The 26043-nt window shown below is 41.9% G+C and overlaps 1 protein-coding gene across 3 annotated transcripts in view; it reads left to right on the top strand.

The window, feature by feature from the left end:
• LOC138595594 (cadherin-12-like) overlaps positions 1-25460 on the top strand; it is a 74020-nt gene extending 48560 nt beyond the window's left edge. For 2 of the 3 annotated variants that reach the window (XM_069666908.1, XM_069666906.1), the window contains 6 exons: positions 1649-1902; positions 8457-8597; positions 11975-12092; positions 17822-17939; positions 19452-19703; positions 24157-25460. In XM_069666908.1, the coding sequence (XP_069523009.1) occupies positions 1649-1902; positions 8457-8597; positions 11975-12092; positions 17822-17939; positions 19452-19703; positions 24157-24668 (1395 nt within the window). In that variant the 3' untranslated portion in view covers positions 24669-25460. Of the gene's footprint in view, positions 1-1648; positions 1903-8456; positions 8598-11970; positions 12093-17821; positions 17940-19451; positions 19704-24156 lie in introns of all 3 variants that reach the window. The other variant, XM_069666905.1, reaches the window with a different exon arrangement.
• The last annotated feature ends 583 nt before the right edge of the window (positions 25461-26043 follow it).

Genomic DNA, 26043 nt, shown 5'->3' with positions numbered 1-26043 from the left:
TTCAAAGTACACCGAGTCCCTTTAGAAGCTGATTCTAAGCAATTCGCAGGAACCAGCAGGGAGCTCCGTATAACCGAAATAATGACTGCTGTAAATTCTCGCCCACTTTGTGAGTGTAACTTGACAGGGAATCTTTTAGTTTGATTGTAGGGATCAGCATTTGAATGGCACCTGCAGTGAATTCAGTTGTTATGCGGGACTGTTGCTTCAGGGAGCCTGGTCTTTTCTCAGTGTTGTCGCTTCTTAAAAGAGATTGAAAGGGACAGAGTGTATTTCCTGTTGAAGGATCTTATAGCTGTGCCTAGCCAGTTGCATCTGGCGCACTGTAATCAAACCAATCACGGTGGTTGATGGTCAATGATTGCTTTCAGATTGGCTTGCCTTCACATAGCTCTGTCTTTTTTTATCTTTTTACGGACACCTGCTGTAGCAGCGAGAGTGTGAAACCATGGAGATGGAGGAGAGGCAGAGGGCTCGGGAAGCATCTGCTATCAACGTGAAATCACGATTGCACAGCCTCTGGTCATTTCTGGTTGTTGGAACCTGATTAGAACGCTAATTCATGTGCATTTTATTTGGACAGATGACTGGTCATATTTATCTTGTATCACAAAAAATCATTTTCAATCTCCTTTAGTTCACCACCCCTCTCACATTCACTGTCTCTTTACATAAGCGCATTATGCAGCGCTATTACCAGCTGTTTTCACTTGGTGTCTCTTGGAACAGCATGCCAGAGAAGCCCAAGTCCTGGGGCAGGAAGATAGCATTGCTGCCATAGTGGTTACATGTTAGTCAATTTGAAATACACAGAAAGGAATGTCTCTCATGTGACTGCAGGGCCAGCAGAGCGTGAACAAGTGCAAGCTCGCCAAGTGCGGTCGGTCACACATGAGAGGGCAGGAGACAGGCAGAAGTACGAGCACGGGTGTCACTGCTGTCGGATGTTTACACCTCAGCCGCAGACACAGCGAGGATGCAGATTCCTCCCCTCGCTTTTTCACTAATTGACCCTGAGCTGATGTGTCAGAGGCTTGAGGAGGTAGAACATATGAACCCCTGAGCTGTTGTTGAGAGAACTCATGTAACAGGGTGTATTTCTGCTGAACCAAGTAAGTGCAGCTTGACTTCCTCACACTCGGGGGAGGGGATATTAACCTGGTCAGGACCTACTGTGTGCCTCTCACGAAATGGGTACCACTGAACTATTGACTGCCATTTTCACAACAAATATTACATGTGATATCATATCTGAGGGAGCCTATTTGCTCCTTTACTTCTGCTTTTCATGCCGTTGCAAACAGTGCAATTTAAAGCTGTTTTAAATGTGTGTTGAGTGACAAGCGTTTGATATCACACATATACTGAGGTTTACTGAGGCTGATGATGACAACTGATAGCAGTTACTCATCCTTGAAAATGTTAGAATAACAAAAAATGAACTGAGGGCGAACTTGCCGTCAACGCTGATGCTCATGCTCAGTTTTTTCATCCCTCAAGTGCTCTCAGCTCGCGCAGTATCAACACTACAGAGAAAGCAAATTGTGGCAGGAGTGCTGACTTGTTTGACACCATAACACAATTATGACTTGAAAATGAACTCAATATAAATAACCACCTTACATTTCTGTGTTTTTTTTCCCCCCAGCCGCTGGACTTTGAAACCAAGAAGGCGTACACCTTTAAGGTAGATGCCTCCAATGCTCACCTGGATCCACGTTTCCAAAGCTTTGGGGCCTTCAAAGACACAGCCACAGTGAAGATTAACGTTTTGGATGTGGATGAGCCCCCGGTGTTCAATAAGCCCTCCTATGTGATGGATGTGTATGAAGACACACCCGCGGGCACCATCATTGGAGCAGTGACGGCACAGGATTTAGATGCCAGCAGCAGTCCAGTCAGGTAAAGTTTAACTCTTCTGTCTGAAGCAAAATACACTTTAAACGCAAGTTTCAGTATATTGGTTTGTTCTGTTACATTCCATCTGGTTGCACTCATCAGAATGAGCACATTACAAGTAAATCTAAGATAATCTTTCAGGATAAGCCTTCAATTGCTTCCCTCCACTTAGGCTAAAATGTTTGATAAATGTTACTTTATTTTTGGTCCACATTTCCAGTTTTAACAGATCTTAAAGGGCCAGTTCGCCAATTTTCAACCTCAGTCCTATCATGCTATTATGGGGAGCTAATGCCATTATGGCAGGGAAAAAAGCAATTTCGCTTTGTGCCTTTGGAGGACGCTGTCCGCTTCTCCAATGGGCCCTGGAAAACCCACGGCAGACTGCGTAAAACGCGTCATCTGGCGGAGGCCAGAGAGCTTCCTACACTTCCTCAATCTAGGACGCTCGCCTCCGATGTCATGTCTCTTTTAAAATCGTCAGGTTAGAAATGTAGACTGCAGACCCGAAGATGTTTTAGATGATCGTTATATTCTCTCCGTATTTTGGCCTCTGCACCGCTCTGAGCCACTGCCTGCAGCGATTTATGTTGTTGACTGGAAAACGGTAGTATTTCACTCCAGCATCTCTGACTGACAGTGGCTTCATGACAGGGAAATCATAAAGTACATTACAGGCCGTATTTTATTATTAAAGTCCAGTTTGGTTTGAAAAATACACTTTTCATCCTATTTGTATTTATTTTTAAAGAAACATTTCTTGTTGTTTCACTGGATTTTTTTAACCACTTTCACCATGGACCTAAAATCCTAAAATCAGTCTTATCCAGAAATAAATACGTATGTTGAAAGAGTAGGCCTGGATTTGAACCCTCATCTTCATCTTGAGAGGATTTTCCATTGAACCAAATATCCTGCAAGGATAAAAGAGCTGACGGGAGAAGTGCTGTGATAGTGCAGCCGCTGATTGAAGGTTTTAGAACTCTAATCCATTCATCAATGTCTCCAGTCTACATTCATCAATGTCATCATGGCTTTAATCTGGAGAGTATTGTCAGTTTTACTCATCACTTTGAGGACTAATCAATCTATGTAGAACATTTGACATTGTCATGTAAAATCCTGCTAGCGTCATCTCTCGGCAGTCCGGGCCGCGTCGGTGACGTTATGCAGCAGAGACAATATTATAACGTTATTAGTGGCCCCCGGATTTGCATATCTTAAGCTGCTATCTGCACTCTCATAATGAGAGTTCAGATATCACTCTCATTTTCAGAGTGCATATATTATATGACTTTTTTGATAATGAACTCACATTTTAAATTAATTCGACTACAGGACGTGCAGCGGGAAATTTTAAAGCACAGTGAGGAGTTTTTATCTGGTTATGAAACAGACTGAAATTAATTCTGATTAATCTCTATGACCTACAAAAGCAAAACAGGCCATCAGCAACAAGATTGATTATTTCTATATAGTTATTTGTAATGCCTGAGACAGCTGGCGGGGGGGTCGGAGTCAGATGAAGCGATTAACTGCACGCTGCCTTTATTTACATTTTCCATGGCAAAAATTTAAAGTGAGTGATACATGTGACTGTTAAAGAAAGCAGAATAATTTTGTTTTGTTTTGTAGCACTTAAGCATGTAAAGGACAAAATCAGCAAAGAGATAAGAGGTACAGCTTTGTCCACAGGGGGCGCCAAAATCAACACAAACAGAAAGTGTCACTGGAGCTTTAATGTAACTTAAATTCATTTTGTTTTATTAAATTTGCTTATTATAATAAATAGAAAACACATGCCCTGTAACTTATTAAGAACAACTGTTCATACACTCAAATCACAGCTGATTTTCATTGCTGATGTCTGTTAAACTGCAGCTCTTAATATGAAAAGGAATTATTCTGTCACATCTTGGCCGGGCATTATCTATTTAAAGGAATCATAGAGTTATAGAGTCATAGAGTAATCATAGATACATAGGTTATCCTCTAAGGCTCCACTTAAGGTTTAAATATTCAAGTTTAGCACTTTAACTAAAGGTGCACATGCTCCCCATTAACTGTTTGATTATAGGCATGCATATTTTTTTATATATGCCTGTTTCTGCATGAATATATTCTATGAATACTCAGCCATTTATTAAGAGTTTTCACTTAATAGATCTTGTTAAACTTTGCTTAGAATTGTGGTACTACTAATTGTAATTCACATACAACTAACTCTTAGTTAATGGTGATTATTTGAAGGCAGTAGTAACTGCTTCGTAGTGACTTAATAAAGCATATATTCTACGAATACTTGGTCATGAGGAATATGTGTATCTTTAGTTGTTTAAGCCAGCTCTTTCTTAACAGGTGCAGTATGAAGCAGTTCTTTAAAGCTGTTATTAGAGGTTTGTTTCGGAGGTTGCATTATTTAACTGTTGTTTATAAGGATGATTAATATAACTTAATTAATGAAAATGTAAATAATCTGTAAATGTGTGTAGTCGTGGAACTACAAAACAATGTGAGCCGGTTGGTGTTGTGTGGCTCTGCAGAGGACGTAATTGAGAGGACAGTAAAATGGATGTTTTATGTTTCTGTCAGAGTTCTTTAAGCTGCTTCTGTGGTGGTAATTGAAGTGGACCAAGTCACACACAGGAAGCTGTCCCCATGCTGTTCTGTTTTAACTATATCCTGAATTAGCTATATTATACAGTTGTGTTTAGTTAAAGGAGAAAGAAAGCTAAGCTGGTGTTTGCTGTAATCAGTAGAAGCAATAATATTTGAAATTAGTCATAGCTGCGGAGGAAGTTGTAGAAACAGCTCGTGGTTTCGCTCATTGTACATTCTTAGAACACCCAGCATGCATTGTGCACCTCCCTCTGAAAGGAACGGCCGAGAGAGAGACGCTGGAGTGAAATGCTACTGTTTGAATGCAGGCAACGGCTCAGAGCGGTACAGAATCCGAAACACAACGAGAATACACCGGTGGATCGTCTAAAAAATCTTCAGATCTGCGGTCTACATTTCAAACATGATGATTTTGAACGAGACATGACATCGGAAGCGGGCGTCCTAGATTGAGGAAGTGTAGTTTAGCGAGCTCCCTGGCCTCCACCAGATGCCGCGTTTAACGTGGACTGGCGGAGGTTTTCCAGGACCCATTGGAGAAGCAGGTAGCGTCCTCCAAAGGCACAGAGACAAATTGAATAATGGCATTAGCTCCCCATAATACCATGATAGGACTGAGGCTGAAAATCGGCGAACTGTTCCTTTAATGCTCAGACTAACTTGTGTTCAACTATTCATCATTTTGGGGTTAGATAAAAAAAAAACAACAGCAGCTGTTTGAATCCTAACAATAAAGTTTGATTAGAACATGTAGAGAATATTGTATTTATTCCTCACAGAAAGGACTGTTAATCAAAACTCTGTTTTGATTTCTACATTTGAATTAATCTCTCTGTTCTAATTTTATTAGATTCCACAAAACCCATCAAATTAAATAACAAAATGTCCAAAAACCAGAGGTCCTAAATCATTTCACAAGGCACTACGCTGTAAAACACTGCGCTCTCCTCTGTTATTATCAGGTGGGACATTCAAACATCACTTCTCGGTTTTATAGTTCTGACATGCTTGACTCAACTTCTGATTTACACTCAGGGCAACTCATTCCTTATATTTCTCTATCTCTCTGCCTACTATGCAGCCACTACCTCTCTCTCTCTTACACACACGCGCGCGCTCTCCTGTGTTCTAACATAAAGCTGAGTATTAGATAACAATAGACCATCATTGACAAAGACAAAAGAAGTGCATTCTTAAAAATGCATGAGAGCAATTTTGTCCAAATGTGTTCCAGAAGTTATTTTTGCTCGGCCACATTGCTCTTGTAGTAATGGTTCTTCGAAGATGTATCTCCACAAATGGCAAATATACCTGTTGCACGGACAGTTGTTTTTTATTATGAATATTTTATACCAAGAGGCAACAAAAACAATGGAAGAAGCAGAGATTTGTTCAACAAAAAGCTAATGCCCTCTGTTCTGTGGATCTCCACTTTGTCTCCAGTACTTTAAATATTCATCAATACCCGCCTGACATTGTTCATTTGTGTGCCTTCAGAGAACGGCCTTGCACTCTTCACTTCAAAACAATAGACCCAATGACCCATCATGCATAGGGAATTATGCTTTTAGTTTTTAGACTCAACTGATTCTGCTGTTTAGCAGTATAGTGCTGAGTTATCTGTAGCTGCAGGAAACAAAAGGGCATCATGAATACTGCATTATGGGTCGATTCTAAAGAGCTTCCTAAAGTTGGAATAAGTTTTAAAGGCTGAACTTTTGGCCTCAATCTTAAATGATTATACCACGTTGTCACGTTGGTCATGAAATATGTAATCTCTATTTACAGACTCTACATAGAAATGTAGACATAGAAATGTAGAATCTGAAGGCAGGGACATGGATTTTAGTGTTCCGTTTGTAGTATGCTTGTAGTCCGAGTAATGTTGACCAATCACGTATCAGCAGGCAGCGGCGTATGCAGGAAAAACAGTCCGTGTGGTTCGACATCTGCATGCTAACAGCTAACAATCCGTTCTATATCTGAAATTCAACTTGAGATAAATTACCTTGATGCTGTGTCACGTTCAGATTTCCCGACTTCCTCGAATGCATCGGAAATGATCGATCCGACCTCCGTTCAACAAACGAGCATTTTCTTCTCCTCTTGAGGACAGACCTGACAAAGCTTCAGTTTTACTTTTTACTAATCTGCATCATAATATTATTATTGCAAACTTAAGACTCGTTCATCAAAGTAAATCACAAGAAAACTTTTTGTTTTATTTCGTAAACAAAGCAGCACGCGGGAAAAGGAAGTTCGTTTATCGCTAACCGCTGGCTACAAACCGGCATGTTCACCGTTGTCCGCAGAGGTTATATCATCGTCGGACTATAGCCGGTGGGATCCGAGATTGTGAACTATGAAACGTTAGCTGCAGCAGAATCATAAACTTTAAAGATAAACACCCTGGAATATAAACTCATGCTTTTAATTTAACTTATATTACCACGCATATTGTGTGTTCACTGGACTGATTTAAACTTACTGCAGTTCAAAGTGGGAGATAACGCTGTAATTAATTTTCCTATCTACACTTCTCAGCGCTGAGTTGAGCTTAAAGAGACTCTTTGGATCTGTGATTTCTTTTTCACAGCTGTTGATGAGCTCTATTCTGCTTCAAGATGACTCTGAGATTGATCCAATTACAAGTAAAACATTTCTGATGGTTTCTGTCACGCTGCTTATCTTTACAGATAGTGATTTGTGCATCGGGGTGGGTTTGTTGTCTTGCTCGAGTACATTTTTAAACATTTATGTCTTGAGATTTAATCTGTAATAGTCTATTATGAGGCAGGCTGTCTAAGCACTAGGCCACACTGACAGTGAAACATATGCTGCAGCAACAGCTTGACTCCGATGATACCCCCCCAAAAAGCGTTTTGCCCTGAGGGAAAATTGCAAACCATTGATCTTTTGAACTCTTGATGGGAGTTTGGCTGTAATATTTATCAAAGAGACTCACACTAAACTTTTTTGACATGATCATGTTCTCTTCAAGGCTGCGTGCAACACAGAGTTAAAGGGAGGACGTGGACAAATCAAAATTGAAAGAGAAAATTTAATGGAACCAAAGCTTGCAAAAAAAGAACTCTACTGAAGTGGTTTTGTTGTCGTTCTTATTACAGTGAGAGACTTTGGGGTTCGGTCCCTTTCTCTTTGTGCAAGTCAAGTCCAGTTTGAGGCTCTATAGTGTAAAAAACAAGCCTTATAAATATTGATGAGAAATAGCCTTTTAAGATCAAATAGTAACGAAAACAAATGGCAGAACGGTGGCCTAGAATGTCGTCCTTCATGTGGATCAAGCCCAGGAGAAATCAAGCATCTGTCTGGTGGAAGTGCTTGTGAGCAAGGCACTGAACCGCCAACCTCTGACCTCCCTGTGAAGGAGAATGAAAGACAGCAACATATTTTCTCCAGTGGGAACTCCACAAAATTATTAATGAAAAAAATAGCCTTTTAAGATCAAAAAGCATGGCATGATGAATGGCGCTGTCAGTGGCATGCGGTTCGGTTTCAGATCTCTTTTGTGTTTCATAGTTTGCATTCAGAGCGACTGGGCAACAACAAAGATGTATTTCTCCGAGAGGACGCCGTACCCTCTGTTCTCAGACACCCAACCAACATTTTATGCCTCTTGTAGTTCACCGGCCGTGAGAGATTGATATGGTTTCAGCGGTGCCTAAAATTCATTTATGTTCCCAAGAAAACCGTCTGCTCAGCATGGCCGAAGTACATGTGCCCCATTACTGGATTGGAATGTATGTGCGATCCTCAGCACATTTTCTGGAAATGACCATTCAGAATGAGTAATGAAGGCTGCGCCAACATTATATTACACCTAACTCATATACATGAGCCCAGAGGGGAAATCAGCGTGGTTTAATTCTCTGGTTTATGTTGGAAATGAGTGCCATTAAACAAACATTTTCTTTCAGGTATTCCATCGACTGGAAGAGCGACTTGGACAGCTACTTTGACATTGATCCAGTGGAGGGGACCATTTCCACAAACGAACTCCTCGACAGGGAGAGCATCGCCCAGCACAATATCTCCATCGTGGCGACCAAACTTAGTAAGTATGACGACCGGATCGATTGTGATTGACGCAGGTGGCGCTGTCCTTCCTCGGCCATAATCTGTGTGAAGGATTTAACACGCTTTTACCCAAGTCAATACTCAATCCCATTTTGCTGGAAAGGTTTATAGGTGACTATAAACCACGATGGCTCCCCTGGAGGGATGTATCTTCAGGACATTGTCTCCTCCAGCTCTGTTTTCATTTTTAACTGTCTTTTTTTCCACCACGTTTGATGACATTGGCATTGGAGGGGAGCTTTCCTTGTCAGAGTCAACTTTTACTTACACTGCAGTAAACCGTGAACCCTCCAGAGTTTTTACAGCAAGCAGATGCAGCCGCGTCACAGCATGTTGTGAGGAGGCGAGCGGCGGCTTTAAGACATGTCTTCAAGCTAATTATGTTTTTATGAAGGAAGTGGAGCAAATTTCCGGATAAATAAGCAAATCCATCGTCATCAAGTCATCAAATCTGCTAAGAACCGTCAAAGTCATTATCCCAGAGGCAGGCGGGTGCTCAATCAAAATTACCCACGCTGTATATTCATTAGGACAGACTGTGAAATATGGGCTGTTAAAACTTGAGTCATTGTCGCCTTGGAAACCGATGTTACTCACTTCCCCTCAAGGTCATGGCAGTGACATGCTAATTCTGTATTTCAATATGTGTGTGCGGTTCTTTGTGTGGCTCTTCTGTGTCAAGGAGCTGCATGATGAGGTAGGGAAAAAAAGACATGAGGACGAGAGTTTTACAAGGACAGTACATGTTAAGTCTGTCACGTATGACGCCAAGCAGCATTCCCTCGCCCACCTGCGTTTCACTCCTTTCTTATCTTCTTTTCCCAAGTCGGTCTCTGAACAAGCTCCCTGCCCTCTGTGGGAGCGATGTTCCTCTCGGGACTATTTTCACAGAGAGAAAAGAAAAAGTTTCCATCCACAGCCAGAGTTAAAATAATAACGGCTGCGCTTGTGCAGCGGGGATAGAGATAAACCCGGCACCCCCCGAGTGTGCGTCCCAACTTGTGAGTTCAAATCTGTTTCTGACCTTGAGTGATATTTGGCAGAACTTTTTGTTCTGGGCTCTGGAAAGCTGTTATGGCTCCTCTGTGATGCATTCTATTATCATCGTCGGGATGTTGTCTGTCTGTTATACGGGTTTTAAACCATGAAGAGCTGCAGTAAGTACTGTAGCCAAAGACCTTCAATGCCAATAGAAATAATTTAATGTATGAGGAGAGGTCATGTACAGAAATACATTCCCTGACTTCTCGGTAGTCTCAAGCAGGCTCGGTTGGACCTGCACAGCCATTTTAAACAAACAGTGAATTATTGCAGACCTCCGTATTTGACCCGTTTCTGCATCTACTGTGTGTCCTTGCTGCTAATGCTTTCTATCATTTATCCACCCACACCTTTTATTCTCCATTACAATGAGGGAAATATCCAACAATACCGGTTGCCCGCTGACATTTTCCTTGAATAAAAGAACCTTTACTGTGAAATGATTTGCATTCCCACACCTGAGTTTGAGACTTTTCACTTGACAAAGCCTCCGAGATTTGTCCGGTCATTGCGAGACACCGCAGTCATGCAGCAAAATGAGAGCAGTGTCTGCTGCTCCCCTGGGACACAGCACACAGCAGAAGGCGTGCTAAATAAGAGCCGGGGCTAGATTAACGGTTCGCGTTTTGGCATTTAAGCCCACTGGCAATTTTTAGAAGTCAAAGAGAGGGGAAGATCTATTAAATGCAATAATAACCTTGGCAGGAGGCAATAAGATAGCACACTTCCTATCTATTCACAGCAGTTAAGTTGGTTTCACACTTAATTTGGAGTTTGTGTTGTTGCTTTGCTGACTTATTCTGTCCAGAGTTGCACTTTTAACAGATTGCGATCTTTCTATCCCTGCTTTGCAGCACGTTTTATAGATTTGTGGTTGATTGCTCGCAAAGATGGAAGTTTTTTTTTTATTAAAATGAGCTTAATTAAAAAAGTAATATCCAGAAGAAAAGCACTATAAAGCAGGCGACTTTATGGCAAACCACCCAAGCATTCTGTAGCAAGACAGGAATGTGTCTCAATAAAATAAATAGAGCATTTGTTATTGGGCTGAAATGCTGACACTAGTCAGATTTGAATATAACCACTGTACCATTGCTCCATCTAGTGGGCTGTAAGATATATCACTGATGACAGACTAAGAGGCAGTCAGCAGTTATGAAGATGAGTTTTCTGGGTGAGATGAGCTGAAAATGATGACCTCTTGTATGAAGACGTTTGAGACTTTAAGGGGGAATTTTTATTATTCTAGAGGATTTGAAGTAACTTTTTAGAGGCCAATGAACTCAGGACCTCTGTGCCAGGAAAGATCAGTATTTTTGCTGGGTGAGCATCAATGTTAGTAGTTCAGTCAGTGCAAAGCAGAAAATCCCATGGTTGGTGTCATTTTTACCTCGGTGGGAAGATTGCTTTTTCCATCAAGGTCAGAGGCAGGTTACTAACCGAGCTGCGGCTGCTTCTCCAATCCTCTTGAGAGGACTCCACAGATCCCCCCCCCCCCCACTACCCCCTACATTCCTCTAAACCACCCACCTACACACAAACCGACTCACCCAGGCAACCCGGCGCTGGCACTCACACAAACAAGTGCACACTAAGCCCCCCCACTGCAGAGCGAGGCCTATTCCCACATCAAATCCATAAAGTTTACCTTACCTGGGCTCTCACACAAAAAGAACATTTCCCCATCGAGCCCCTGCTGTGAAAAAAAACATTGTAACCAACAACACCGGATTCAAGAGAGGCCCTCTCAAGGGGGCTTTCACGCTCTAATTAATATGGGTTGCACATCTTATGGCTAACATAACCTGAGAAAGGGAAAACTCTCCTCTCCACAGAGCCATACGCCATCATGTGAGGCTTACTTTATTTGGCCGCAGCACTTGGGATGCATTCACTGTGTTTTTGTAATTTAAATTCCCCTTTTCATCATCAATCAAAACCGACCATAAAACAGCAGTGTCCAAGTTCAATTTATGCGTCAACATGTTCCAGACACATCAATGATTTTCTAGCAGACGCGTTTAACCAGGGCGACCTACAGTGGGCGAGCTGCTAGGCGCTTAAGCATCTGTTCAAGGACACTCTGACTGGACACCTGGGCAGCCTCTTTAAGCACTTGGCTTTCCTACTGCAACAATCCTTTATGCTTTGGCTCATCATATGACGGTAGTACTTTAGGAATCCACATGATGTCAGTGCTGTGGAACAAAAAAAAAACATTTATCTCTGTATTTGTGCAACACTTTCCAGTACTGAGTGCACACTTGGTCTGTGTTTCAACTCTTCCGTGTCGTGTTGTTTTTTGTCCTCCAGATAGTCCAGTTCTGACCAGCCGGGTTGCCGTCACTGTCCACGTGCTGGACATCAACGAGTTCCCTCCTGAACTCGCCAGCCCTTATGAGACCTTTGTGTGTGAAAATGCCAAAGCGGGACAGGTAGGTTCCCGTTTACTCTCTCTCCTGCCTCCATGGCTTTGAACCCAGCACTTTTTCTGGTGTTAAGATGTGTGATTTTTACATCAGTTGACATCTGTTGATTGGAGTGTTGTGCTTTCCTCCCATAGAGCTCATACGACTTTAAGGTGGTAATTGAATACAATCTAAAGGTGTTAAATTGGATGTGAAAGGTGTGTATTTATAAAGGCAGACATAAATGCCAATTTTGTGGCGTGTGAGGATGAAATGAAGTGGTATTTTTCAGCACCATTTTGCTGTAGTAAATACACACATTTAGCCTTCAAATTGATACCTAACAGAGGGTTGGTTTCCACCGTTTCTCTCAAGGTCACTTGAATAAAACCTTTTATTTCAAGGCTGTTTGCAGAGAACCCTCCAGCGCAGAGTATGAATCTAAATCTTGAGCTGATTGTGTCATAGAGTTCGATCCAGCAGGAGAAGCAATCATAAAGCACAGGAGTGCTTTGCATATCAGCCTCCTCGAGTACATTTCAGATGATGTATTTGAGATGCAGCGGAGAATTTGCCTGTGCGCATTGTAAACCACCTGTGCCTGTAAATTAGCCCATTAACCAGCATCTATATGCAGTTAGCGTTCGGAGGGAACAGCTTCTTTGGCAGTCTATCAAATTGCTGCAGACTCCTCATCACATTGAGGATGTTTTGCCGGTCCTCAGGCCTGTTGCAATCAAAACAACGGCTGTGCCCTGCATTTGAAGGCATCACTGTCTTCCTAACATGAAGGTCGGATGTGGTTTTTGCCATGTTGTTAGGAAAATAATGCAATTTCGAGGACGCTATGCACTTCTCCAATGGGCCCTGGAAAATGTTTTATGTAGTCTGGCCAGGGAGCTTGCTAAACTACACTTGCTACAGTTGCTTCAGAATTGTCAGGTTTGAAATGTAGACTGCAGACCTGAAGATTTTTTTAGACCATCCACTGGTATATTCAGATTCTGTATCGCTCTGAGCTGTTGCCTGCAGCGATCAATGTCCTTGACTGGAAAACGGTAGTATGTCACTCTAGCGTCTCTCGCTGGGCTGTTCCTTTCAGAGGGAGGGGCGCAATGCACGCTGGGTGTTGTAGGAATGTAGAATAGGTGAAACGACGAGCTGTTTGAGCAACTTTCTCCACAGCTATGGCGCCAATTTCAAATATTATTGCTTCTGTTGATTACAGAGAACACCACCTTTGACTGACAGTGGGTGAATTGCTCATTTAAGAAAAGTAGGCAAAGTAGACAAATTAAAAAGTCTTAACACATTTGCATTAACATATATTCAGATAAGCTGCAATCATCATGCGTTCGGTGTCATGCATTTGAACGGCATCACTTTCTCTCGCCCTCCTTTCCTGACTCCCTTACTCTAATCTCCTTCTTATTTCCCTCCTGTTCTCCCTCTCTCTCCCCCTGTCCTCTCTCGCCCTCCAGTGCAGAATTTACACTTTCCCGCAGTGTTCCCACAGCGTGAATCCGCCAGGTGTTGCACACAGCTGGTGGATGATAAAGAATTGCAGATCCTCTCGTGTAAAATCCATCACACGTCTCCCTTCATCATTAACTGCACTCACACTGCTGAAAAACATACAAGCCACTTGTTTTGGAGTGGCTCATGCTGCGGCATAACTTCCCATGGAAATAATTTGTAACCAGGACGAAGCCAAGCAAGAGGTACAGCAGGCTAAACTGAGATTTGCAAATAAATATAGCTCTGACAGACGAATATTTCCTTATTTTATTATTTGGTGTTATCAGAGTCTTCGCTGGTCAACTGGTCAAGTGTGAAATGAGAAAAAGCAACCACAAAAGAGCATATTTACTACTATGGAGTTCTTCTTATTAGAGCCAATGCTGTAATGCATTCCTGCTCTTTAATGTTTTTCCATTTGCTTTTTTATAATGCCACATTCAAATGCTATCCTCCTGAATCAGCTTGTCATGCCGGTATAATTACATTTACATTTACGGCATTTAGCTGACACTCTTATCTGGCTTAACGTACAATGCAAGCTGAGTGCAAACGCAGAATACACTTAAACTCATTTAACATATACAATAGCAGCCGGTAATGAGCAGTTGCAGTAACCATGAGCATGCTTATGATAGAGAAGAGGTGGGAAACACTTCTGAGCACAAGAATAGGAGCAAATGTTACATGGCTGATTATTATTATTAGTGTAACAAGAAGATAAACAACTGCCTTTCTTAAAATGCCAAATACTGATAAACAGCACTGAAGCTGAAGATGGACGAGGTCATTTAGTAACATTTCCACAGGAGCAGGAATCATTAGACTGATATTGTTACAAAGAAACATCACTGAAAACAATAAAAATGTTAAATAGATAAATGAACAAAAAACTGTTGAATTATTGAAGTTTTATGGTGAGATGTTTTTTTAGCTGCAGAAATAAAATGACAGATTTTATCAGTGTTGGAAGTTTGACTTGCCATCATTTTATGTTAATTCATTACAGTTTTTATTAGACAGCTTTTATCGTTTCTTACATTGTAAATCAAATGCATTTAGGTTTTTGGACTACTCAGACTAAATACCGTTCTTTTGTATGTCTGCCCTCTTTGGACAAATTCAAAAAAAGTTCTTATGGTCATTTACCCACACTTAGTGTGATAATCTTCAAGATTTTCATTTAAATAAATGTCTGTTAAGTCACTATCTGTCGTGGAATGAGGTAACACAATGGTGATTGAGCCTATGGCCCACTGATGAAAGCCTTTGCATTTGCAGTATTACAGACTGGGTGTCTGTGGCGACTTGCGTGGAAGCAATCACAAGCATCACCCAGTTAGTGACGCGTTTTCCATCAGCCAACAGTGGTTGGTCTGCCAGAGAGGGTGGGCGGAGTTAAGCGGCTGCTTTTCAGTAAACAGTAATCTACTATGGCTGAACAAACAAAGAAAAGATGGATGACTAGAGATACAACTTCAAAAAAAGAAACAAATTTGACGCTCAGATTAAGGCAAACAGTCTGAAAAGGAAAGCGACCGTCAGTGAGTTACAACCGTGGACGTCACACATGTCACACTGTCTGGATATCTGAGAAGTGTGCTCCCGCAATTACCATTTATAACCATAGGTGGCGCCAAAGAGAACGAAACTGAGATCTTTGAGATTATAACTTTAAGATAAACTTTTTCTAAAGTTTTAACACTTTCCTAACACTGAATTTATCAAAACACATACACCTGACTCAATATAAAGCATTATTTCATACACTGTTTTCTATCCAAGAGGAGCTTATAATCATTCAAAGCGCAAAAGATTTTTACTATACTTCCAGTTGATGGCTTTACAAAAAACGCATTACTTTTCAAGGTTCAGTTCCAAATGCGATAGATGAAAATATAAAATGTGTCAGATGTTTGCATTTTGGTGACATACTATCCAAAAGTGATGGAGTCATCTTTTCTTTATAGTATGTACAGAAGATAAATATAGTAAGCGACAGTGTTGCTGCCCGGTCCTCTTCCCTGTCCAGATATATTTCTTCTCTCTCTGCTCTTCTGCGTTGTTCTGCATCCAACCTGAACAAAGTCAATCCAAAAAGTCTCCTTTATGCTGCGTTTGTTCATGTCTGCGAAGACTTTGATACATTGCCTTGCCTACCTTTTGAGCTGCTGTTGTTGCAGAAGAAAAATGTTTTTAAAAGAATATAGCGTTATATTTTTGTATCTGACTTGCTGGGTGCAAACATTTTTAAATGAGACGAGAAACATCTGTAATTTTGGCGTTTGGTTAGCTTGGGTGAAATAAACAAATTGTGTTAATTGAATGGTCTGCAACGGACAGATGTTGTGCTAATTGTGGTATCAACTGAAATTAAAGATTAAAAAGAAGTGAAAGTAAGTGTTTGTTGCAGCTTGAGATTTACTCATCACCAGGCTCATTTGGTCGCCTGGTATCAATATTAATGGTGTGAAGTGTACAGCTGCTGTAGGGAACACAAGAGAGCACTCATCACACCGGGTGTCAGGTTTACTCCCCTGCAGGGGATTTTATTCAAATCCTGAGTAGGGGAAGAGAGGAGAGAGCTACATAGTCAGGGTGATATAACAGGGAAGCAGGGCTGATTTGTGACTCCTGCATGCGGGGGATCCAGAGTAGAGGCATCAGGTCTGCAGCGGGTCAAACCCAGTGAACGCAGAAGAGCAGACTGGTAGCACAGCTGGGCTGGCAGGACAGACGCTTTCAGACAAACCTCTGAGACGTTTGGGGAATAGTGGAGAGCAGGAAGCCGTCAGCAGTCTGGTACAGACGAGGCTGAGTCAGCGGTCTGTGCTCTGCAGAGTGAAAGGACAGGAAAGTTATTTGTTCATCGGCGTGTTGTTGTTTCAGTAAACTCTTTTACACATTTGTTTGTCAGAGTGTTGCAGCAGGAAAAAGAAGATGTTGGATTTATCAAATCTTTTCATTGTGGAATTTTTGGGGGGATACAGATGGAGTTGGAACTGTGCTCTTAGAAGATGTACTGCAATATAAATACAATATGAAACAACTGCTTTCAGTTCATGACCCTTGAACAAGCTCCAGCGGTTTTGAATGAACTTAATCCATCATACTCCGTGTTGAGGGGATCGGGAAATTTCTACAAGTTATCAATCAAGTGCTCAGCGACTGTATCCAAAAAATCCCAGAGAACATTTCAGTGCCTTGTTTCAGCACTGACAGCTCCGACGTGCTGTCACTTCAGGACAAGTTGACACTTTTGTGCAATGTTTAATTATTTCACCTTTTCTTCTGGAAAATGTGACCTGTGGTAGAGTTTCAATTAAAACATCAGATTAAATATTCAAAACAAAACCTTCCACTTGTACTCCTTCTAAAGACAGTTCTCTGTCACTGTATGAATGAAAGGGTAACCAGTCTAAAACCAAATAGCAAACCAGGACACTCAGAATATCTTCCCTTTTATAATCTATCCACCCATCCATTATCTGTACCACTTCCTGTGCAGGGTTGCGGGGGGCTGGGGCCAATCCCAGCTGTCATTGGGTGAGAGGCGGGGTTACACTCTGGACTGGTCGCCAATCAATCACAGGGCTGACACACGCAGACAGACAACCTTTCACGCTCACATTCACACCTACGGGCAATTTATTTATTGGTGACTCACCAACGAGCCTAACGAGCATGCCTTTGGGCTGTGGGAGGAAGGCAAGGCGAGTTTATTTATAAAGCACCATTCATACATAAACCCTGGAGTCCCAAACTCTTTACCTCTCAGCACTTATCAGAATCAGGTTTGTTGCCAAGTAGGTTTACACGTACAAGGAATTTGTTTTGGTGGTTTTGGTGCAGAACAATTAACACAGAACTAGAATAAAAATCAGTAAAGGACTTAAATAGAATAAGATAAAAAAAAAAAGGTAATAAGAATAAAAATATAAAAAGCAATATGTATAATACAAATATGTGTGACAGGTGTGATTAAAAACTGTACACATGTGCAGGATATTGGTGAGTGCATGGAATGTTGAGTGACTGAGGATGGAGAGTCCATGCAACAGGAGTACCTGGAGGGAACCCACGCATGCACGGGGAGAACATGCAAACTCCACACAGAAAGGCCCGCTTCGTCTCAACCAGGAACCTTCTATCTATGAGGCGACTGGGCTAACCACTGTAACACCGTGCAGCCGCCCTTTTATAATCAATTAACACAACATTTTTCTGTATTTTCACAGGTGATTCAAACATTCAGTGCAAAAGACCAGGATCTCCCGAGCGCAGGACAACAGTTCTCCTTCAAATCACCAAAGGAAGATGTAAAAAACAAGAACTTCACCATCCGGGACTTTGGAAGTGAGTGTGTTTTGTGGCCACGCATCTGTTTGTTCACATGGCAAATGATTACAGTCTTAAAAAGCTGATTGGGTTTGACTATATAGCCTGAGAAGATCACCTAGTGACTCTTTCTATCACAGTAATAGCCTCGTCGTATAATCAAACAAACTTGTAGTTTATGAATTGATATCACAGAACAGATTTCAAAGTCAAATCTAAAATCTACGTGAATAAAGATAATGTGTTTACATCAGTCTACAAATCTTATTCAGTATAGAAGCAACTAGTTAGTTTGGAATTAGGGCAACCACCCTGTCAAGATCAATTATCAGCTAGCAGAGGAGTTTGAGCTAAAAATAACTTTAACACATGCAGTCAGACGTTGTCTCGTGATCAAGCATATATGCCACTCTGCGGCGTGCACTGGCCAATCCCTTTGAAGTCTAACCAGAAAGATGGGTAATGAAAAGTGGGACATGGCAGGATGAGGCCGGGGAAACGAATGCATTCACCATCCTTAACAAGCCCAGGTTCGAACCTCTGATCCAGTTTTACCTTTTGGACACCGTGTCTTGCAGTTTCCCGGCTGCCAGAGGCCCCTGCAAGCACACTCTTTGGATATAGAGTGAGATCTGATCGGCGAGGACAGAAAAATACAAACACCACGGGCACTGCGGACAGGTTTAGCAAGAGAGAGAGAGGGGGAGAAGGAGCACGAACAGAATCACGCTTGTGCGCAACATGCAAGGTGTGCTAAAATGCCTGACCTCCTGTCAAGAAACAGTGCCAGGCCTCGTCAATGGAACAAACCCGGCTCGACAGGGGTCAGACAGTCTAGCGGTAGCAGAAAGAGCCGGGCAGGTCCAACCTGACACGTTCTCTCTCTCTGCTATACATTGTCGAATTCTATTCCCGTTGCCATCATCGCACCTCCAGCTGCCTTCCAAACGCGTTCCCTTTTTGTATTCTATCTATTATCTCCTATTGCCAATCTGCTGCTTTTTCTCTGGAGTGATGCTGCCTGCACAAAGAGATAACAAACTAACAACAGATCCCGATAGTTCCCACAGTGCAGGTAGGCAGAAAACGCTTTGCAGTGTTTCAGGGAATGATGTACAGGGTGTGGTTAGACCCTATCTGACTCTAAAATGGTGAGAGCTTTGATAAGACAACTCTTTGATACATCCTCACAGCATTCAGAGAGGATTTGATATCAAACATAAAGACTTATCAGACAGTGAAAAGTTTTATCCGTCTTCTGATTCTTGGACCTCCAGACTTGCGATGAAGCTTACAGGGTTTCTGATTGATGAGGTTATACTTAAAATAAATCTTTCACCTTGGTCAGAACGCTGCCTAACCCGTGTAGATGAAGGAATAAGCACTTGCGCTGCACTACTTCAGGCCTTTTCATGCTAATTTATTTAAAGTAAGACCACATACAGTTTTAAAATATGCGGCTGCTTTGAGGATTCCTTTTCTGATTTTTGTATCTTAGTTTTTTTGATGTTTTTTTTGTTCTTGTTCTAGACAACACAGCTGGGATTGTGACAAAGCGGAGTGGCTTTCGCCGGCGTTTGCAGGAGATCTACTTCCTCCCCGTGGTGATCGACGATAATGGCTACCCACCCAAAAGCAGCACCGGCACGCTGACCATCCGTGTATGTGGCTGTGAATCGGATGGCTCCCTGCTAACGTGCAGTGCAGAAGCCATCTTTCTCCCTGTGGGCCTCAGTACAGGAGCGCTGATCGCCATCCTTCTATGTATCATCATCCTGTTAGGTGAGACCTGTTGTCTTCTGGCTTGTAAACATTCTTCATTTCAGCAAAGTAACAGGGGAGTGTTGGTTGTATCGGCTTGTTTTGAAAGCCATGATCTTTAACACTTAACATGAGGACAGGGTAACCGCACACTCAGGCAGTTTGAATACATCTTGTATTTTCCACATCGTGTTTGCTTTCAGCCAAAATGTAACATTATTTGTCGTCGGTACTGGTAGTGAATATCATAATGAGGGTAATAATAAACTTTACTTGTATTGCACCTTGCATACAAAACATGCAGCTCGAAGTGCTTCAGAGCAGGAAGACTAAATGAAAACAGACTGGATGAATATTAAACAAAGCATAGAGGCAGAGCCTGCAAAGCAAAGTACCAATCTCCTATCAGAACTGTTTACGCTCATACACCGATGGCAACGCCTTCTGGAGCAATTAGGGTTTCAGTGTCTTGCCCAAAGACACTTCAACATGAAGGCTGCAGCAGCTGGGGATCGAACCACCAACCAACAAACCAACGCTACCACTGAGCCACCTTGAAAATGAAACATTTTTCATGTACAGCACATGACAGCTCCCTTTAAGTGAAGCCAAACCCTCTCTATCGCCCCCTGCTGACAGGCTGCTGTATAGCTCATAAAGCCTGCCTCCTCCATGTTAACAGATGGGACATGAGTCAAACTATAAAATCAAAATGCACGTCAAATACATTTTTCTCAAACATGGTGTCTGTCATTATAGTTAGTTCTTATCATGCTGATTTATGTCCAAGTGTTCATTTTTCTTTGTTTTTATTATTTGATGCTGTAAAAATGTTGATTGACAGCTCTATTGACAAATCCGGCTCCTGCAGCCGATCAGTTCCGGATTAGCAGAGCAGAGGATTCCCATATCTGTGAACGTCTGCTTCAGACCAACACAAGAAGCTGTTCTGCTGTTAAATACGCCGGCATGCAGCATCCTTGCTGTTTATTTCAGTAATTTAAGTGTGTGTTTTGGTTAGCGGAAGTGGCTATGGCGCAACTCTGGCTCCAAATGACGTCAAGATGGCAGCGTCTATCACAGGGGCTATTTTGGCATCCATTTCGTACAATGAGAACAGATGGAGAAGCGTCGTCCATCTATATATACAGTCATAGGTAGAGCAGTACAGCAGTGCAAAACAAAGATTTAAATAGCCTGTATATGGAGACCATGTGTTTCTGTAGCTTTAAGAAATGTCATTCAAGTGTCTATACCTTAACTCCAATCTTAATCTGTCCAAACTATTAAAACTACAGTGTTCAGCAAACTGATTTAGATTAAGATTGACAGGTGTGATGTATTTTTACCTTTAAAACTGTCCCTGGTGCAGTTTAAATATTCATTGGTTTGGGGTATCAAAGTCTGAGATTATTGAGGCCACCTAAATTCAAAACGTGCATCTAACCGGCCAGATCTAATTAAATTTCTTGGCTTTTTTGACGACACCTGACTCCAAACATGCCAAGCTGACCGTCAGAAGTGGTCTGGCGTCTCTCCAGCGGTGTCTGCAGTTAATTATGGAACCCATATGACTTTGGACATTCAATGAGACGTTAAAGATTGGAGGGAGGTTCGCTTAGCTCTATAAACTAAATCCAATCTTGCCGCTCTGTCGCTGCTTCCCAGGCTACAGCTTTTACATTTCACCCAAGGTCACGGCTGTAAAACTCCTCCTTAATTCCCTGCTATTAATGTCCAAACTCATCTACATAACAGAGAGCAAGTAAATGTAGGTTTATGGCATCATTTTCTGATTTATGAATATGGGATGGCTGGTTGTTAAAGAAGTCCCTGTTATACAGTGGAAGTCAAGGCCGGCCATGACCTTTGAATTGAGCTATATTTACATTTCTCCAACTCTCTTATAATATATGATCCAACAAAGAATCCAGAGTCAAATTCCTGCTCTAGTTCATCATAAATCCCTTTTTCATTACCTTCATGAATGTATTCATGTGAAACATCAGCTCAAGTTTTATTGTTTTATGTGTGAGGGAACATAAAAGCACACGGTGTGATGGTAGGCGCGCGCTGTAGGAGCTGTGTCCGCGTGTTCACTTCATCTGAGGAGAATGCCTTCAAAGCTCGGAGACGACTCGCCTGCGAGGCTGCGACTGACGTCCAAACTGTCATGCTGTGGCGGGGAAAATCAGAACTCACACTGTGAACATTTCCATAGACCCACTTAGCTCCTGCTCAGGATTTGTCAGGATGACCCAGTTGTCCTGTAAGGAGGAATGATGAGGAAAATTAAACAGACCAGCACAGAGGCTTTCATCTGCACCACTGTTTCTTCCAAACTGATATGGATTGGCTGCACACGCTGACAAGCTGTGTTCAAATAGTGTGTCCTGTAATAACTGACTGTTGCTGAAGTCTGCGCTTGTACCACTGGGGGGAGCTGACACACTGTACACAGGCAGATAACATCGCCTGAGAGTGAAGGGAGGCAGAAAGGAAGTGAGATAAAGCAGGGATGAAAGGAAGAGACCTACTTAAGGCTTTTTTTCAGTGCGAGTGCATTTATTGGACTCCTTCACGTGACTGATTTCACTTTCATCCCGGCCATCGTTCTTCCTTCCATATGCAACAGAGGGAAAACACATATTTTACTGCAATTTTCACCGAGGAGACGGGGACAGCGATGCACAGGGAGACAGATTGCACTGACAGGAGAAAGAGAGGGAAGGAAATTTATTGTAACATTATGTGTTGAGAGCAGCACGCTGTGGTACTCCAGTGTCTAAAACGTGCAGAACCTCAAGTGAACTCTGAAGGACTGCGTGCTAAAGCCGTAAAGAATTGCTTCGGGTATATTCTCAGTGGTACAATTCTACCCAACAGTGTTTACAGTTCTTGTGCCATCTATTAAAAGTATGCAACGCTGCCGGCACACATTATATGCTGTGAGGCACAAAAGCAATTCAGCTGCGGGTAGACATTGATTTGCAGGTCATAATACGTCTCGACGTTTAAGTTCCTCCAAATTTCGATCAAAATTGGGTTTTAGATGTCTGGGCTCCTTTTAACAGAAGCTGCAATGGGATTTCATCCTTTGTATTTGGACGTGAAGCAGGTTTTATCTACATGATTTAAGAGCTGCTAAAACAAAAGTTGCAAGTAAAAAAGAAGTCTAAAATACTGACTCTGAGATCTCTAACAGCACTAGCACCTCACAGCTTTGCTAGCAGCTCTGTGAGGCTGTACTGAGGCGCAGTGGTGTGTTTAGTTTAAAGCTCCTGTGAGGAACTGTCAGTTTGTGTTGATTTTGGCGCCCCCTGTGGACAAAGCCGCACCTCTTATCGCTTTGCTGATTTTGTCCTCTACGTACACCACCACAAATCTCATCCTGCCTTCTTTAACAGTCATATGCATCACTCACTTGAAATATTTGCCCTGGAAAATGTAAACAAAGGCAGCCTGCAGTTAATCGCTTTGTCTGACACCTGCCCCCCACAGCAGTTTCAGACATTAAAAATAATAATGTAGAAATGATCAAGCTTTTGCTGATGGTCTGGTTTGCTTTTGTAGGTCATATAGAGTAATCAAAATTAATTTCAGCCTGTTTTATAACGAGTGAAAAACTCCTCACAGGAGCTTTAAGGTGATCATCAGCTGTAGGGATGCACAATATTATCCGCACGTATCGGTGTCTGCACATTATGGCTTGAAAATGACATATCAGCATCGGCAGATATGTCTTTTATTTATTTATTTTCTGCCGATATTTTCCGCCAATAAAACAACACTTTAATTCTGCCTAAATGCTCGATGGTTCCCTGAAAAAGCTTGACGTAATACTACAACACATGTCTGCGGTATGGCAGTATTTGGCCACTACAATAAGAGTAGGCATGATATCAGTTCCACTACAGGGAGACTTCTTGATGTTCTCTGTGATTAGATGGAAAAAAAACGTGCTTAATATATCGGTATCAAAATCGCACGATCACAATGACAGTGCTTACATGCTAATTAATTTAATGTTTACCATTTAGTTAGCTGGTAGTTAGCACTAAACAGCTGAGGTGATGTGAATGTGGTGTTGGGGGTGAAGTCAAGTAGCATGCTGACAGGGAATATCTATCTAATTTCAAGGTAATCAATCCAGGAGTCGTCTGGAACTTAGCCTAATATACTTTTAAAAGCACCTAGGGAAAAGAGTTTAGGGTAGCATCTAGTTACCTGCTAATTATTCCTATGCATCACCTGGGGAACTTTAGTTTCTGTACAAACTTTCATTGCAGTCCATCTAAAAGTTGGTAAATTGACTGATAGACGGACCAACATAGCCAAGATCAATGCTAAACCATTCCTAAAAACTTTGTTGGCATCTAGTGATATCTCCTCTTTCCTGACAGGAAATGTGTTTAAGGCTCAGTAATGTCTTGACAGTGGTCTAACCTGTACTCTCTGGATTTGTTTCCCACAGTTATCGTGGTCCTCTACGTGGGCTTGAGGAGGCAGAAGAAAAAAGAAACCCTCATGTCATCCAAAGAGGACATCCGGGATAATGTGATCCACTATGACGATGAGGGAGGTGGAGAGGAGGACACGCACGCTTTCGACATGGGGACGCTTCGCAACCCCAAGGTTGTCAAAGAGAACCTGTACCGCAGGGACGTCAAGCCTGAGTTGAAGCGAGGTCCCAAGCCGCCTGTCTCTCAGGACAGCGCCGACATCCGTGATTTCATCAACCAGCGTCTGCAGGAGCACGACATGGACAACTCTGCCCCGCCCTACGACTCCCTGGCCACATACGCTTACGAGGGCAACGGCTCCGTGGCCGAGTCTCTCAGCTCCATCGAGTCCCTCGTAATAGACCCTGAGGAGGACTATGATTACCTCAATGACTGGGGCCCCCGCTTTAAGACACTGGCAGGGATATTTGGTGAGCAATCAGAAACTCAGTCGGACTCAACCACCACAGAGAACACGCATTGATGTTATTCACGGACTCTAAAAGCAAATATGTAACAATGTTCTTTGGGTTGGCGACACACAATGTTTTACCATCGTTTTCCTCCAACGTTATCCGCTCTCATGTTTTTCCAGCTCACAGTTTTTCTATTTTCTGTGGTACTTTTTACCATGCTCCGTCCCAAAATTGTAAAAAAAAAAAATAATGAGGGAACTTATGGTAACATGATTAGATGGGCAAAGCAGCCATTCAATTACCTCTCAATTGAATGTTGTTTCTTGTCTTACATTTTGTTTCCTCTTGGGGAATACGCATACACACGGAAATGTTGTCATTTCCTAGAACATCCTTAAAAGTGCCTCAATATAATTGTTATTTCACTTGCTATTTCATGCCACACATCCAGTGTCGTTTCCCAGAACCCATAGGTTTACCTAATTCAGTTGGCATACTTTGCTTCGACTGCGTTAGGCATCTACCACGACCAATGTCAACTCTGTGGGGACGATGAAGTGGCCCGAGTTTGGCCAAAGATGTTTTGAATGTTATTTATTGTTCTATTTATTTATTGACTGATTGAGTTTTATTAGATTTTTGTGTATTTATCTATTTATCTCTCAGTCATCAATCTGTATTTTTTAATTTTTGGAGACACTCGAGGACTTTTTGTAATTAATCATGGCCCACATAAAAATGTACGTTTCTGTTAGGTGGGTCCTGTGAATAGACTTGTACTAGAGTTGTAAAAAATAAATTAGGGCTAAATACTGCAGTTCAGTCATGTAATAAACACAGTTTTCTTAAATAAACAGCACTTGGACAAAATCCCTTTCAGTGTTAACTTATTGTGCACACATTACATCAGATCTATTAATTATTAAAGTTCAGCCACCACTGAATAAAACTGTGCTGTTTATGATAAGCCTGCGTCTGAGTGGTATAAGGGCCATAGAACTCTAGAGCTGACCAGTTCATTAAGTGGAATTGGAGAAACATTAAAACTTAACAGAGTGAATATGTATTTTTTTAAGTAGGAAACCTAAGTAGGTTGAAGGCAACATTAAAGATTAAGATCAATTGAAAGTCATCCATTCCCTCTATTTATGCTATTTTTAGCCATGCTAGTATAGAGTCAAGGAATGGAAATATTGGTTGCTCAGACCACTACTAAAAAATGCTTTAAAGGAAGCAATCTTAACAGCTGTTCCTGGGTAAAAAAAGGATCTTACCTTTCCTAAGAGGTTTGTTCCTCCAGCAATCCATTTTATAAGGTTGTCAGACAGTTATGATACACAATACTTCAAACTACTTCTACCCATAAGTCATTTAGACACCAAAATATGTGGGTTTAAAATAATACGCCCCTGGTCTGAACAATTCCCTTTCAACAAACAAAGA

The sequence above is a fragment of the Semicossyphus pulcher genome, unplaced genomic scaffold (genome assembly GCF_022749685.1).
Source record: "Semicossyphus pulcher isolate SPU_LCO1_2020_fin unplaced genomic scaffold, fSemPul1.0.p SCAF_18, whole genome shotgun sequence".
NCBI classification, from domain to species: domain Eukaryota; kingdom Metazoa; phylum Chordata; class Actinopteri; order Labriformes; family Labridae; genus Semicossyphus; species Semicossyphus pulcher.
Note: the sequence above shows the minus strand (reverse complement) of the source record. Positions and strands in the feature narration are given on the sequence as shown.